The sequence below is a fragment of the Amblyomma maculatum genome, chromosome 8 (genome assembly GCF_055883805.1).
Source record: "Amblyomma maculatum isolate TAMU_Amacu chromosome 8, ASM5588380v1, whole genome shotgun sequence".
In the NCBI taxonomy this organism is placed as follows: Eukaryota; Metazoa; Arthropoda; class Arachnida; order Ixodida; family Ixodidae; genus Amblyomma; species Amblyomma maculatum.
The window spans coordinates 101,633,175-101,648,799 of NC_139351.1; the positions used below are offsets into that span (position 1 = coordinate 101,633,175).

At 48.8% G+C, this 15,625-nt stretch overlaps 2 protein-coding genes across 6 annotated transcripts in view; one reads left to right on the forward strand and one right to left on the reverse strand.

The window, feature by feature from the left end:
* Positions 1-15,625, forward strand: part of LOC146182009 (1-phosphatidylinositol 4,5-bisphosphate phosphodiesterase delta-1-like) — a 155,382-nt gene that overhangs the window by 66,558 nt on the left and 73,199 nt on the right. The gene's annotated exons all lie outside the window — the stretch shown is intronic.
* On the reverse strand, positions 1,618-12,348 carry LOC146182010 (sodium-dependent glucose transporter 1A-like). The gene is made up of 6 exons (XM_084577734.1): positions 12,235-12,348; positions 8,430-8,730; positions 7,314-7,594; positions 5,571-5,697; positions 4,740-4,898; positions 1,618-2,615 (listed from the first exon to the last, which is right to left on the reverse strand). Exons 1-6 carry the CDS (start codon positions 12,346-12,348, stop codon positions 1,618-1,620), a joined length of 1,980 nt encoding a protein of 659 aa, XP_084433860.1.

Below are 15,625 nucleotides of genomic sequence, written 5' to 3' on the forward strand. Positions count from 1 at the left end.
TCCTTTAGTGGCAGCTGCCCACACTGTGGAGCGGTGTCTTCTGACATCTATCACATGGTGTGGGCCTGCCCCTCCAACCCGTCTATTCCCCCCATCCCCAACCCAACCCGGGAAAACTGGGAGGCGGTCCTGCTCGGCTGCCACGACTTACAGGCCCAACAAGCCTTAGTCGGACGCGCCCGAGCGGCGGCAACCGCCACTGGGGTCCCCAACTAGGGACCTCCACCTAGTGTTTGTAAGGACCGGCCCCTTACGGGCCGATCCAAACATCCTTGTGTAAATAAATGTTCTTACCACCACCAAGGTCGGGTTCGAACCCGGGAACTCCGGCACAGTACCACTGCGCCACCCCGGCGGGGCCAGAAGAGAAAATAGAGAAGAAAGAAAGGAAGAGGGAGAGAAAGACGCGCGCCACAGCAACAGCCGTCGTCCACCACCGAAGCGGTGGCGGGTGCAATGACGGCCTACCACAGATAAACATTCCGTGGCAGGCTGGCCCGCGCCGCAAGCGGCGGTGACCTACCTGTCCCAGCCCCATCAGGGGAGTACCTCAACTCCTCGTGCCGGCGCATGCTCGAATACCGCTCGTAGGTACGAAGTACAGTGTGTATATTAAATCCACGATGCTTCTTGTTGTACACGTGTGTTTGGGACTGGAAGTGATCCTAGCGAGCCCGCCTGGATGACTCTCGTTAGCGCGCTCGACTGCCGATACGAAGGACGCACGTTTGATGCCGGCTGCAGCGCCCGCTTTCCATGCCGGCGAAGGGCAAGGCGCCCGCGTACTGTCAAGGGGAGTTGAAGTATATGTGGTCGAAATGTTTGGAGCCCTCCATTAGGACATTACCCAGACTGGGTGAAGCTCACTTGGATTCGGTTTGGTCTGGTTTTGTTTATAGGGTTCACAACCCCAAAGCGACTCTGGATGTGAGGGACGCCATAGTGAAGGGCGCCGAAAATTTCGACCACCTGGGAATCATGTACTGACATCACGCAGTACACGGACGTCTTTTCACCTCCGACGAAAAGCGGCTGCCGCCGCAGGGATTTGATACCGTGTCCTTGATTTCAGCAGTCGAGTGCCCTAAGAACTGAGCCACCGCGGCAGGCTCACCTGGATTCAACTCCAGGTCCAAATCAAACCAATTTCAGACTAGGTTCGTTTCCTGGCTGGGGCACACCTGAATACGTGGTGTATCCAGGGAAGCGCGCAGGGCCATTAAAGGCAAAAATGGAGAGGCAAATTATTGATGTCGCTCGTGCCTTTCAGGGATGTTGTGTTGCGGTAAACAGAACTCTAAGAGCCAATACGCGCATCTCTGTATAATGACACATGTGGGTGGTACATGCAATTTCAATGTTTTGGCACTGCTGAGGTGTTGACTAGAGACATTTCTCCTTTTAAAGGTACTAATAATATGCAATAGCCTGTCTCTCGGGTAAGCTTAAATTTCTGAAGATGAATCTGGCACACTATCTGCGCTGCTTTAAATGAGGATCCCGGCAAAACATGAACTATCCGGCATTTAAACTGTCATGGATCTAGCATGTGATCCTGCACTCGGACCTTCAAAGGTCCAGCCTCTGTACTGCGCATCGAGGGACTGTGATGCGGAGTCACTTCGATGATTTGTGCGAAGGCCGCCGCTCGGCGGGCAGCAGGGTGTAGCCACCATCGACGTTCGTGCGCCTCACCAGCGTCTTTCCCGTATATACGATGGCCGTGCGTCGCTCCAGCGTCCTTCCCGCGAGTACAAGTAGGAGGCAGAGGACGGCCAATGCGGCCAGGGTGTAGTGGAAGGCCATGGGATCGCTTTCCAGCTCCGCTCCGAGGCAGAGAGGCGCGAACGCCGAACTGACTCCGACGGTGAACACGCCGAGGGCGAACCTGCTCACGGAGACGCCCGAATAGTCGTGCAGGAGCAGTAACGTGGACGGCATCACGGGGGCCATGCAAGCGCCGGCTAGAGCCGTGCCGATCCACATGACCCTCGTCTGGTAGCCGGAGACGGAGCCGAAGACGGTCACGGCCACCAGGAAGACGTTGCAGCACAAAAGGACGTTGAAGGAGCCGTGCTGCTTGAGCCACAGGATGGAAACGCCTCGAACGGCGCTGAAAGCGGCCCAGAAGAGCGACGTCACGTAGGCTGCCACGGTCTTGTTGTGTCCCAGCAGCAGTGCAAATGCAGCAATGAGTTGGCTGTATATGATCTCGATGGAGACCGAAGCGAACAGGTAGAGGAACAGCACAGCCACAAGTCCGCTGCAGGGTACGGCGGGGCACTGTGTCTCCATAGGCCCAAGGTCCTGGTGGCGAGGATCGACGAAGAAGGTAATCAGAGCCAGGAACACGACGACGAAGACGTAGATTCCCACGGCCCAGTAGGCGTAGGCGACGTAAATGAAGTCTTTGTCTTCGATACTCGTCAGATAGGCTAACTCCCGCTCGACGGCTGGTGGCAGGTCGGATGGCGGCTGCAGGAGGCTCCTGCGTGTCATGAATGGTTCACCCAGGATGGGTGCCAGGGTGCAGCCGATGCAGTGCATGAAGCTGATTGTCTGCAGCAGGAATCCGCTCGAGTCCCCATGCAGCGACGATATCCATAACACACCAACTGCGTGTGTACATCGAGAGATGGGCTATCACTGTCAGAAAAACAAGAACTCCGAAGCCGTTCTATTATGAAGCCGATTGTCACATTGCACATACAGTGAAGAAGCTCTAAGCTCGAGACGGTACCTTCCGATAGTACTAGATGTCGGGTTCGGCTGTAATGACGGGCTGATTTATTTATAGGAAGGGAAGGCGCGGTAACTGTCTCACTTGTTTCTGTGGACACCTCAACCGCGCCGTCAGGGAAGAGATGAAGGTGGGAGTGAAAGTGGAAAGAGGAGCAGTAGTGGAGGGCTACGGAGTAATTTCGACCACCTGAGGATCTTTAACGTGCGCTGACATCGCACAGCACACGGACGCCTCTTCGTTTCGCCTCCATCAAAACGCAGCCGCCGAGTTCGGGTTCGAACCCGGGTACTCCGGCACAGAAGTCGGGCGTCTTACCACTGCACCACCCCGGCAGGGCACTGTGATGACGGTATATTTATAGAAGCTATCGCATCGCATATCTTCCACTCGTTCTTCTACATTTTGAGAAAAAAAGGTTTTTGGTTTCAAAAATCAGGAATATCCGCAAAATATATTATTAATCAAGGCTAAGTAGCATGCGCCACCTTCGATTTTTCGACTTCAATTTGATTTTCAAGATGTAACCGACGACTCAGAGCATGCGCCTCCATGAAATACGAGATACGAGATACGATATTGCAGCAGCAGCTGATTATGCTGTCTTTGTGCGCTCGTTTAGTGATTTGAGGCACTCATACCTGAGGCTTTCGCGAATCACCGGCTCCGCTACGTGCGAGGAGCGCAATGTCGATTAGAGTCCCTCGATAATTTTTCAGAGTATAGACTCCCGTGTTCCCTTTCGTATTGATTCTAGGTGTACATCAAATCAGCTATCTACAGTCGCAAACGGCTGTATAGAAACAAAAAAATCCTGGAGAGACTCGTGCATGTGTAATCCGCACTAGGACCAGCAGAACAAAGAGAATATTGGAGTTTTGAAATAGGAAAAAGAAGTGTGTGAGCACTTTGATGTGAGGCTATGGCACGTGATATTTTCAGCCCTAGCATGAGTCATTTTAATTTGCTGAGCGCAGTACTCATCACTAGGTTATCAGTGTATAGATAGATGGCTGCTTATCAACTCGGGATCGAATCCCGGTCGCGTCGGCTGCGTTTCGATGGAGGCGAAACGCAAGGCGCCCATGTGCTGTGCGATGCCAGTTGCACGTTAAAGAACCCCAGCTGATTTTCCGGAGCCCTCCACAACGGCGACTCTCATAGCCTGAGTCGCTTTGGGATGTTAAACGCTGAAAAGCAAACCAAACCATAAACTCGTGTGCAGTAAAAAACTGCCAATAAGAACACCTCGTAAATTCAAATATCGTGGACATCAATTTTAATTCTTTTTTGAAACATTGTAAGATACTATTATGGTAACACTGATGGGAATTTGGCCCAGTCTTCAGATGTACAATAAAATCTTTCCTTAGACATTCGTCCCTCAAACGCATGGATTTACGGCTGCCACAGAAAACTACTCGGCAAAGCTTTTGACGACAGCAAATAAATTAATAGCAAAAAACCACGAGTCTCTCAAGTGAATATCACGGATATACTGATTGTTATGCTGGTATGTTATGATATCCGGAAGAATTGCTTTCATAGACAACTTATGGTCGTAAAACGTGCTTTTCCATGATTAGTTTGTATATTGTGTTGTCGGTGTCGTTCGCGCTTCGTTTTCCAAATTTCTCGTCGTAGCATTAACCTAACTCGACTTTAAAAACATGAGCACAGCTCAGTCTCTCAATACCATGCCATGCAACCGACGTAGTATCAAACGTGTGCGCTCCAAATTCACGTTTGAAATGAATTCAGGCATGTTCCGTGCACCTTTGCTTATGGTCAACGACACGTTAGTTTGACATAGCATCGAGCGGATTGACATGAGTCACCAAAACGTCGTGATGATTGAAGGCCTATTGTGTAGGCGGAGACGATACGTTTCTATTCACGTGGTCCATATCGACGATATCGGCACATAACATCATTGCCGTAATGGACGTTATTGCCACCGTTAATATAGGTGCCTTCTTGTTCACGTGTGTGCACTAACCGATGTTGATGGCTCCCAGAGCGAAGCCTCCGAGCCCGAAGACCAGCTCGCTGTGAAAGAGTGTGTCGAAGTAGGACACACCGAGACAAGCCATGGCCAGGAAGAAGTCGAGCACAATGAGTAATACCTGAGCGTTTACGGGCCTCAGGAGAACGCCACCTGGACACACAACATCACGAACCGTGCTGTTTGTCGTTAGCCGAACTACGGCTACTACAAGATAAAGACAGGTGTATCTTTCCGATTAAAATCCTGCCCCACGTCGCCCCTTATTCGTGCAGTTTTTCTTGTCTAAACTGCCCACCTGACTCTCGACTTTCGCCTATATTTTGAAGACATCTAACGCTCTGTAAGGCTCCTATATATGCGTATATTCGGTGTATTCAAGTGACGTTACGGGTCTCACTTGAGCGTCATCGCGTCTGTCGACATTGCAGCAGCAGCTGATTATGCTGTCTTTGTGTGCTCGTTCAAAATCACTTCGGGTATCTATGACAAGTTCGTCTCATTATATATTGTTTATTTATCCAAGGGAAATTTCTATTAACTGTAGAGTATAGAGTATCCAAACGTCGGCCTGCTTGGCAGTGCAGAATCTGCATGGCTTGACGCGGTGTCTGCCGGCACCAACCAGTCCTGGAGCACTGCAGTGACAGCTCGTATTGTGGGTACAGACCACAAAGCAGCGCGAAGTGGTTCTGTAATAGCAAGAGCACCAGCTGTTGTTGGCTTGCGTGACACCACATCGTCCATACGGGCGTGCCAACGACGCTCATGAGTTGCTAACACTTCACCTGGACAAAAAAAAAATAATAAAAATAAAGTCCTCACCGGCCACGGCTCCCAGAAAGTAGCCGATACCCCTGGCGGCTAGTAGAAAGAGCGCATGGTACAGGTTGACGTCTAGTGTCACCGCCAGGTCTTGCAGGGTTGGGCCGAACATCGCGTAGTACATGCCCTGTTCGTTGAAAGGTTAGTGGAAAGATATGCAGGCTAGCGCACAAGTGGACTGTTTTGTTTATTATTCTAGAACATGTCAAAGGTTGCGTTTTGTGAGATCGATCACTTACAATATAATTTGAGCTGGGGTTGCAAGAAACTGGCTGAAGCTATTAGATGAGATAGGCTCGAAACTTCTTTGGCTGTGGAAACAGGTTACGTGGAAACTTGAATGAGTGGAGGAGCCGATACACAACACGGCCTTCATCGATGAGAGAATCCACTGAAAATTTCTGTGATTAAAGTTATACTGCTAATGTGGTTATCGGATCGGCTGATTTGAGTGCCAATTCATTTAAATGTTCCTTTCTGGCCCTAGCCGTATAGCTACGTTATGTATTTAAGCCGATTTCCTGAACTCAGCACTTATGTAACTCAATCATTTGTGTTTACTGTATGACGATAGATGAAAGGTTTTCAGTGCTAGTTAGTAAACGTTATTCTCTATTGAGTGAGTATGTAGGCACATAATTTTTGGCTGCATGCTTTTCTTTGTAATGATGCATAATACATTAGTGAATGGAGAGCAGTATACGTTGTATTCGCCTACGACCGATAAATAATTCATAATCGAACTTTTCTCTTGCCAGTTCCGGTTGATCAGATGTCCTGTTACACTAATTAACACCCAAATTTTCTGTAGGCAACGTCACTACGTGTAACGCCATAGCTGGGTCACGAACCCCTATAGATCAATCAGGATTATCCTGTTGCAACGCCCAACGCAGTTTTAAGGAGAAAACCTTTAATGACTCATCGTTGTAGACAGAAGGTTGTCAGCAGAGGTGTCACGCTTTCGAGAGCGAGAGTTAAAAATAAACTAATAAACCTTGTCGCCACCAGGAATCGAACCACCATCCATTGGATCCACAGCCCAGCGCTTTACCAACTGAGCCACTTTTTTTCCTTTATTACCTAATTTATTATCAGATTTGACACATAAAGAACATTAATCCACACACACACACACACACACACACACACACACACACACACACACACACACACACACACACACACACACACACACACACACACACACACACACACACACACACACACACACACACACACACACACACACACACACACACACACACACACACACACACACACACACACACACACACACACACACACACACACACACACACACACACACACACACACACACACACACACACACACACACACACACACACACACACACACACACACATGCATAAACGAGGCTGACCCCGCCGGGCGTCCGATCCAGGTGTCCTTGCGGCGCCATTCATTTGGCATTTCATTTGGCAAGGGAGGAAGGTGGGAGTGAAAGAAGAGCGAGATAGAGGCGCCGTATCGGTGGGCTACGATCCACCGCGCTATATTGGCTTTCGTCTCATTGCACTTTAATGGTCCAAAGTGCCCTCTAGATTTTTTTAGCCATGCGCATAGAGTTCTCAAGGTTATCGCGTTAAAATATGTCGCATTACTGCGGGTAATGCTAGCTTTGGTTGTGATATGCAAGTAAGTGTCCATTGGCGTTAAAATGGCCGGCCGTCTGAAGCGAACGTGTCACGGATAGCTCACCATTCCGAAGAAGCTGAGGTGGACGCTAAACGTCTGGGCGGACTTGACAAGTCTCTCCCGGCGGCTGGCCTCCAGTTCGGGCTCCGTGGCTGGTTCGGGCTCGAGAAATGTACTGCGCTTCCAATCCGGTTCCGGTATCGGCTTTCCTGCCACATTGCTCACGTCGCCCACTGTCGCAGACTTCCGGACAGTCTGCTCCGCCAACGCAGGAGCACTGGATGGCATCGTGACGGGCTCTGATTCCGATTTCGGTGGACCGCCACTCACACGTTCGGGACCGACTAAAAACGAAAAGGAAAACCAGGTTTTGTGGTACAATGACATAAAAATTGAAAAAAAAAAAAAAAGGCGGACATAAGGCGCTGTAATAGTAGATCTTGGAGTCACGAGGACAGTCCAAAGGGAAAATACGTTGCGCTGCGTTGAACATCACCCTCCTTACGTGTCTTATTCGAGAGAGCACGGCAGAGTGTCGCCGCTTGTAGTCGTAATAAAAACTCTCACACTTGTCACTGCCGTCCTGCGGGCCGCAACAACAACTGCTGCATAGCTCCAAGCACCAGACAGGCCACTTCGAAATGTAACCATAGGCGGCACTTTATGCGGAGTGCCTACCGCCCTTGCGAAGATTTCGGGACGGCTGACAGCCTCTTTGTAATTACAGATCGTCTAAGGCGAGAGTCTCAAGGGCACGCCCGGACCCAGACTTCATGGGGAGATGGTGGGGGAGGGAGGGGGGGGGGGGAGGGTATACGAGCTAGACGGCATCTACATCGGCTGACACATCAACCCAGGAATTTCCTTTTCTGGCATTTGCGGCCACTGGGGTGCGATTTTATCCAAAGCAGAAAAGTCTACTACGAAGATGTCAGTAAATAAATAAAAAAAAAAAAAACGTCAGCTACTGTTTGGCGCTACCAGCTCATCGTTCTCAATGCCAGCCACTTGAAGTTGAATTCCTTAACTATATCTGATATTACTGAAGGAAGAGACGAAAGAGCGTCTTCCGTTTATATATATTCTTTCGGACGTATTCTTATTCTTTCGGAACTCGTGTTCTTTTGCTGTAGCCCCGTGCACCGAGGCAATGCGTTATTCGGAAAAGACGAACCGTACCCTGCGTCACATGACGGGGCGGTGTCGTGATGGCCGTTGGAGGCGACGCGATGTATGGCGACGACAACTGTGACTGCAAACTCCGCGCTGCGGCGACCGGCGGCGGCTGGGAGTGGGTCTTGGCCGACCCGGGAGAACCCATCTCGGATACCGTGACAGGGGGCAAACCGGTGTGCGGCGGAGTGCCCGGCCCTTTTATCTGTTCGTGCGGCGGCCGAACGAGCGGCTTGAGCTTTGGCGGCCCTCCTAGATACAGTGGGGAGTCGTTCACCACCGGCGCCGGTTCCGATGCGCGCTCCACCTGTGAACGTCAGCCAGTGAGGCAATAAGAAAGTGAAGGAGGTCGAACAGAGCAACGCAACTGACTGAACGGGGTCTCTGTTTATCTTAGTCTGTAGTTAGAGGCGGCTCTTAATTGCATTTTTGGTAAACTTATAACCCTATACTATAAAACAGCGTATGGTGCCTTTTAAGCAACACTTGATGTTGGGCTAGCTGGTTCAAATCCACATTTGGGAACACAGCGCGGAACTGGACGCAACACAAGAGAACGAAGGTAGACAGGACGGAGCGCTGAACTGACAACTTTTATCTTCGATAGAAGGTGACCCGTATTTAAGCGGTGCCTATCAGGACACGTGATCAAGGCAGGAAGCAAACTACTGCTGAAAAAAAAAAAAAAAAACCTTTCTTGAAGAAAGAATTGGCCAAAGACAACACCTTTGGCCAATCCTGTCTACTTTTGTTCTCTTGTGTTGCGTCCTGTTCCGCGCTGTGTTCCCAAATATGGTGCCTCTTGCCGCGGTATGGAGGGCGGGTGCGTGGTTGTTCCAGGAAGGACAAGACGCTGTATACTTTTCGGTAGAGACCCTATCGCGAACAGCCTGAGAGCCGACGCCATCAAATTGTTTGGTTTGGTTTGTGGAGTTTAACGTCCCAAAGCGACTCAGGCTATGAGAGACGCCGTAGTAGGACAGACTGTGTTCGTCAATTCGATTCCGCATTATTCGCCAACCTATGTCGTCTCCTCGGTGTCAATCACATCAAAACCATATCTTAAATCCGATATCCAGTGGTCGTATCGAACGTTTCCACCGGCAACTGAAGGCTTCTCTAATGGCTTCGACTTACTCTTCAACATGGATCGAGTGCCTTCCTTTTGTTATGCTTGGATCTGCACCGTACTTCGCAGTGGATCTACACTTACATTTGGAGCAAAACTTGCCTGGCGAATTCCTCGCCCCGCCCCCTGCCGTACCAGCGGATGTCTCAGACTGTTCTGCTGTCTATACAGTAATATGCTTACTGTTGCGCCTCCACGGCGTAGACAGTCTTCTCGTCCGGTTTACTTTAGCTCTGATCTTCAGTGTTGTATATACGCACGTTTTTGTGAACCGAGGCGCTGTGCGGCCCTCTCTTACAGCCTCCGTTTGATGGCCCGTACAAGGCGCTCCAGCGTTACCCCAAATGCTTTGTGCTGTTCGTCAACGGCCGAGGAGATGCGGCCCTCAAAACTGCCTACTTAGACTCTGACACTGTCGCGTCCACTTCCGAATGCACCATCCGCTCTTCTCCATTCGACATTCGAGCGCGATACAGAGGATACTGTGGCTGCATGTTCGAACGCCAGCAGTGCACTGCCCCGCTCTCGCTTGATAGAGCGGGACGAGTCAGTGTATTTTCTGGATACCAGACACAGTTCTCTGTCTTGCTCTTGTACCCCACAACGCCATCACCCACAGAAACTGAGGAACTATATAAAAGAAAAGGAGAGTGTTATGGTGTTTTCTCCGCATTATAATCCAATCGACCGCCCTAAATTTGTACGCGGCTGCATAGGTTTGTAGGAGTCCGTGCGACTGCATAGGTACGGATGCGAGAGTTAGACTGTGAAGAAGGCTGACCGCCGAAGAATTGACGCGTTTGAATTGTGGTGCTGGCAGAGACTCTTGAGAGTTCCTTGGACGGCCAGAAGATCAAATCAGTCGATATTGTCGACCATAAACCCTGACTGCTCATTGGAGGGTCAAATTCTAAAGTTGAAGCTCAGCTGCTTTGGTCATCTGATGAGAAGAGAGGAGTCGCTGGAGAAAGATTTGATGTTGGGAAATGTTGAGGGTCGCCGGAGAAGGGATAGGCAGCGAACGCGATGGTTAGATGGCATCCTCGAGGCACTGCAGATGAAATTATGTGATGTTAGGAAGATAGTGAGAGACCGGAAAGCGTGGCGTGATATCGTCCATAGGGTCACGAAGAGTCGGACACGACTGAACGACTGAACTGAACTGAACTGCATAGGTTTCGGCACGAGCTCGATTATTTCACGTGTAATGACTCTGTCTGTCAATGTGCGGGTACGGTTCGCCTGGAGAAAAATGAAAATACATTTGTTCTCAATTCAACGTTGCTTCATCATTAAATAGAACCGCTGAAAACGCACGGTCGTCTCGGACTGGTTTGTATGAGTTTTCGGTGAGTCACGTGGAACCAGTGCAACGCTGAAGAACGGAGCCGAAATTTACTGGACTGACTCACGTGGAGCGTTCTGTAGCGTGTGAATAAAGTGCACTGACATGCACTGAGCCGAGTGTGTAACAACACGCTGGATGTTTCGACGGAGTGGTCAATTATTCAGAGCAAAGGCAATCAATAAACTTTTTGCCTCGTAGTTGAGATACATCACGACATGTTCACAACGCGATGGTCGGTACCAATAGTACCGGCGCTTTATTTGATTCTGCCCTTTTTGTTTAAGAGTAACCTCTGCTTTCATTGCATCTCCGTCTCAAAATATGTTGCAGCTTTGACAGTGCAAGCCTCAGTGAAAAAGACAAATCGTTTTTGCTTCGACATTTAATCACGCACCGAGTACGGAGCGGCACCAATGCAATGAAGATGCGCTGTGAAGGAGCAATCTGGATAAATTTTCCGCATCTGGTATTCCTTTTTTTTTCCTTTTACCACGAATTGAAAATTGCAAGGAAAGAGACTGGGATCTGACGTCTTTAGAAAAAAGGGCATTCAGGTCCATTACTGTTGTCCACGACTGTTGTGATGTGAAAACGAACAGTCGCGTCTGTGGTACCACTCTCTCTCTCTCTCTATATATATATATATATATATATATATATATATATATATATATAGAGAGAGAGAGAGAGAGTCGAGAATTGGTACGTCGAACAACGTGCCTGAAGCAGGAATAGAGACAAGATAGGCAGCAACGCACGCGCTGACCACATACTCGCACGCAGAAAATGCCACATTCAAGCGCCCTCTGCGCTGTCCATTCCTTCCCGAGGTGCACAATGGGCGCTTGAAAATGTCAGTAGTTGGAAGTCGACGCCTCGCGTTGTTACCGTCTTGTTCCCGCTTCGCAAGGCATTATACGATCACAGAGAACCAATCAACCGGCACTTCAGTGAACGAACGAAACTATTCACAGGCAGAACTAAAAATTCGCGATTGTTAAAAGGTACTGAACTGTTCGCAGTACTGACGTGGCCGAACATATGTACAGGGGGGGTCAAAAGTTTCCAGGCCACAGGGTCTGCTTCTGAGCAGTATAGTGAGGCAGCTACGACGGCCCCCAATTTCAAAATACTTGTGGAGGGTAGAAGAAGCATTATTCTAACCTCTGAGATCATTTATAGCTTTAATGGGATCTCACGTGTCAGAATATGCTGACCAGAAGCAAAACCTGCGGCCTGAAAATTTTTGACCCCCCCCCCCCCCCCCCCCCTGTACGTGCACAGAGTGCTTAAACGCGGATGGGGAGATATCTACGAAGGGACATGGCGTTCACCTGCGGCAAGGCTTTCGTGGCATTCGATTGTTGCGGTTCGTAAGTGATCATAGGCCGCTCCTCGTCCTCCTTATGGGCGTCCTTCCGCTGAGGTGGCTGTTGTTCCTCGGCCATGGCGTCGCTTCTCGGGGCTGGCCGTGCTCGTGGCGGTGGGCGGACCTCGCGGAGGTCCCTCCGGATGGCTCAGCCTACTTGCCCCCCAGGCGGTTGCACTGATGGCCGCCCTACCCCGTGGCGAATACCGAAGACGACGACGCTAGTGCGATTGGGAACACTCTACCGTACGAAATGATATTGAGCAGGATGGCTCTTCGAAACGATATAATTGTACCGTGCCGGCTGCTGTGACGTGTGCCACTACTATGACGTACACCAGTTGCGTTGGGTACACGTTCTCAAAAGCGTGAAAGGGGCCACAAAGGTGTCGCTACTTCTTTTTCTTTGTTCTCGCATTCTCCGAGTGCTGTCGAAAAGTCAACTTGCTGCGGGGTAAATTTTTGCGGGTGGGAACCTGAAGGTGCACCCGGAGAAGGCTAAAGCCTTACTTGACTATGTTCGCGAAAACGTGTCTGCAGAATGAGGAAGCAAAAAGTGAAAGCAAAACTTGGAAGCAAAATATGGAAGCATGATGTATACGGTGGGACATGACGTCGCATTAAGATGAGACTGGTAGTCATAAATGTATTGTAAGTACAAGTGTATACAAATGTCATGTCTTGCCTAGTCATGTTGCGCGAGTCATTAGAGTTTAGTCATGAGTCATAGTCACTTGTCATGAGTTAGAGAGGAGGTCCAATGTGCATGACTCGCATGACTATGGAATCCACGAGTTGTAAAAGTGAAAGTCAAGACTGATAGTGTTTAGTCATGACACTCAAAAGTGTTGAGTCATTACACTCTAGGAGCTACTGAAGGGTAGCCAACGCACATGCTTCGACATTTCTCCGATCCAGATTTCTTCAGTGTTGTCAAGGTTCTCACATAATTTTACCATTTTGAATGAATAAGTGAGGCGGTCTATGGGGATCTTTTTCATTCGTTTCGTTCCCTTTACTGCGATAGTAGTAGCAGGGACATCTTCCGAAATCGCGGCGTCGCTGTGATGTTAGAGGATGCACCTCCACCCTCAGGTATACGCATGATCCACAGTGATCCCCCTTCTCGCAATATATCATATCAGTGTCGACCCTCTCCCCAGATCCACGAATTTGCCACCATTCCCTCACGAAAAAAAGACAGCTTCATACATACATACATACATACATACATACATACATACATACATACATACATACATACATACATACATACATACATACATACATACATACATACATACATACATACATACATACATACATACACACATACATACATACATACATACATACATACATACATACATACATACATACATACATACATACATACATACATACATACATACATACATACATACATACATACATACATACATACATACATACATACATACATACATACATACATACATACATACATACATACATACATACATACATACATAAATTTTATTACCATTCATAAATACAGATTACATTCTCGTGCCCGCAGATTACATTCAACCCGGCTAGACCCAGTTTACAGAGCAGAAGCTCGATTAAGGATGGTTAGACATGGTTTGTTGTAGTTTAACTTCGTTGCATATCAACGAATTGTCTTGTTTAAGAGAAGACTGTTTTGTGGCCTTTGATCGACCTCCGTTTCAATTGCAACCCAAGCTCGTTTTCTTGCTCTATCCTTCGCCAACTCGGCCTGTCGACGTTGTTCAACATACGAATCAGGTTCAGTCAGGCGTCTGCGATGCACAGCCGAAACACCGGCTTCAGCGCGCGACTCTTCCGTGGCTCTGTGCTAACATCGAGGAAACCCTGAAACCCTTCGATGCTTTGTCAGACTAATGGCGAGTGACGTGATTCAACGCGATTGTTCGACGTCGCTCCGCGCGCCGCAGCTGCGGCAAAGGGGCACGGCGAGTCACGTGGCATGACATCACAGCCACACCTCTGCTCTTGCGATTGAAGGTCATTTCTCGGAACGACATGACTTTCAGGTTCGGTACGGGAGGAGTACAGCTCCTGCTCTAAATATCCTGGCACATACGTCGCCCCTCCTCGTCCTACAGAGAACATAGCCGGTGTTTAAAAAGCTGACGATGCGCTTATTGGAAGTCTTCAATACGCACATCAAGCGATACCACAAGTCCGAATACACGAAGCGCATATGACAGCGTTGCCAACGCGCGACCGTTGCTTCCGCAGGCCGCATGTTCTTCAGGACCTGGAGAAGTAATATCGCGGTAGACAGGGAAACCACTAGGCCACCTATTAAGAATATGCCTTCATTTATGAATTCGCCGCGAGATCCACCTAGAGGTGGCGCCACCGTCGCTCCGACAGTGGGGATCGGCAGCCGGCGGCGCTCGCAGAAATTACGGCGGGTTTGTTGGCGATAAAAACGTGCCTTATGCAGTGAATTAGCGATTTACTGTTTAGAGTGTTCCAATATACTGCAGAAAAAAATATGGATTTCGCCAACGCAAAAAAAGAAAAAAAAAGCGTGGATTTCAGGAAACAAGGCACGCAACCACCCCTCTTTTAGATTTACTGGCATTGCTTTGTACGTTTTTTGCGTTGTACGGCGCTCGCAGGCCTGATACTTGTGCCTGAACATGGCATATCGCCTTTTCAACAGCGTGCGCGTGTCTTATACGAGTGAGAAAGGCAAATTTAATGTCAAGCCTACAAGGTTCATGCTCTGACCTGCAGTACTTTAGAATGAATCGATGCAGCCTGGTTCATTATATCTATTCTTGACTCGAGGATTAAGCAGGTTAAATGTAGCACTAACAGCGTATTGCAGGGCAGGTTACCTTACACTGAGTAGACATCAGCTCTGGCTGGACAACCAGGCCCAAGTATTCCCCCCAAAATTAGATTACGCCGACACTATGCAGTGGAAAGCTGACTGCTCACGTGTAGAGCGGTGAATGGATTGAGTTTGCCGAGCTCACAACAATGCGGAAGCTTTTTGCGGCAGATAATCTGGCGTTGCGCTGTGAAATGACTCTAAATGATTTCCTGAAACCGAGGAAAGTATAAGGAATTTGTGATGTCTGTGATGTTTACAAACGGTAAATTAGTAGTGTATTTTTTTTGTTCGATGCCAATGAATTTCACCATGTGACAGAACATTTACACACTTGACAAAATTTAGGACTATCAGTGATTAATTTTCAATAACGTTAAAATCCAAGTTACGGATCAGTAGCCGCGAAGACATCGTAAAAACTGCGCTTGGTCGCTGTCATGTTCTGGCAAGGAATTTCGAAGGCTGAAGATTTCTTTATCAT

What these genes read in the sequence shown, in the direction of transcription:
- LOC146182010 (XM_084577734.1), bottom strand. Translation starts at nt 12,348, where the DNA reads ATGGCCGAGGAACAACAGCCACCTCAGCGGAAGGACGCCCATAAGGAG. An exon ending in CCACGAAAGCCTTGCCGCAG is followed by an intron (nt 8,731 to 12,234) that starts GTGAACGCCATG and finishes TGACGTTCACAG; the next exon opens with GTGGAGCGCGCATCGGAACC. An exon ending in TCTGGGAGCCATCAACATCG is followed by an intron (nt 2,616 to 4,739) that starts GTTAGTGCACAC and finishes GTACACACGCAG; the next exon opens with TTGGTGTGTTATGGATATCG.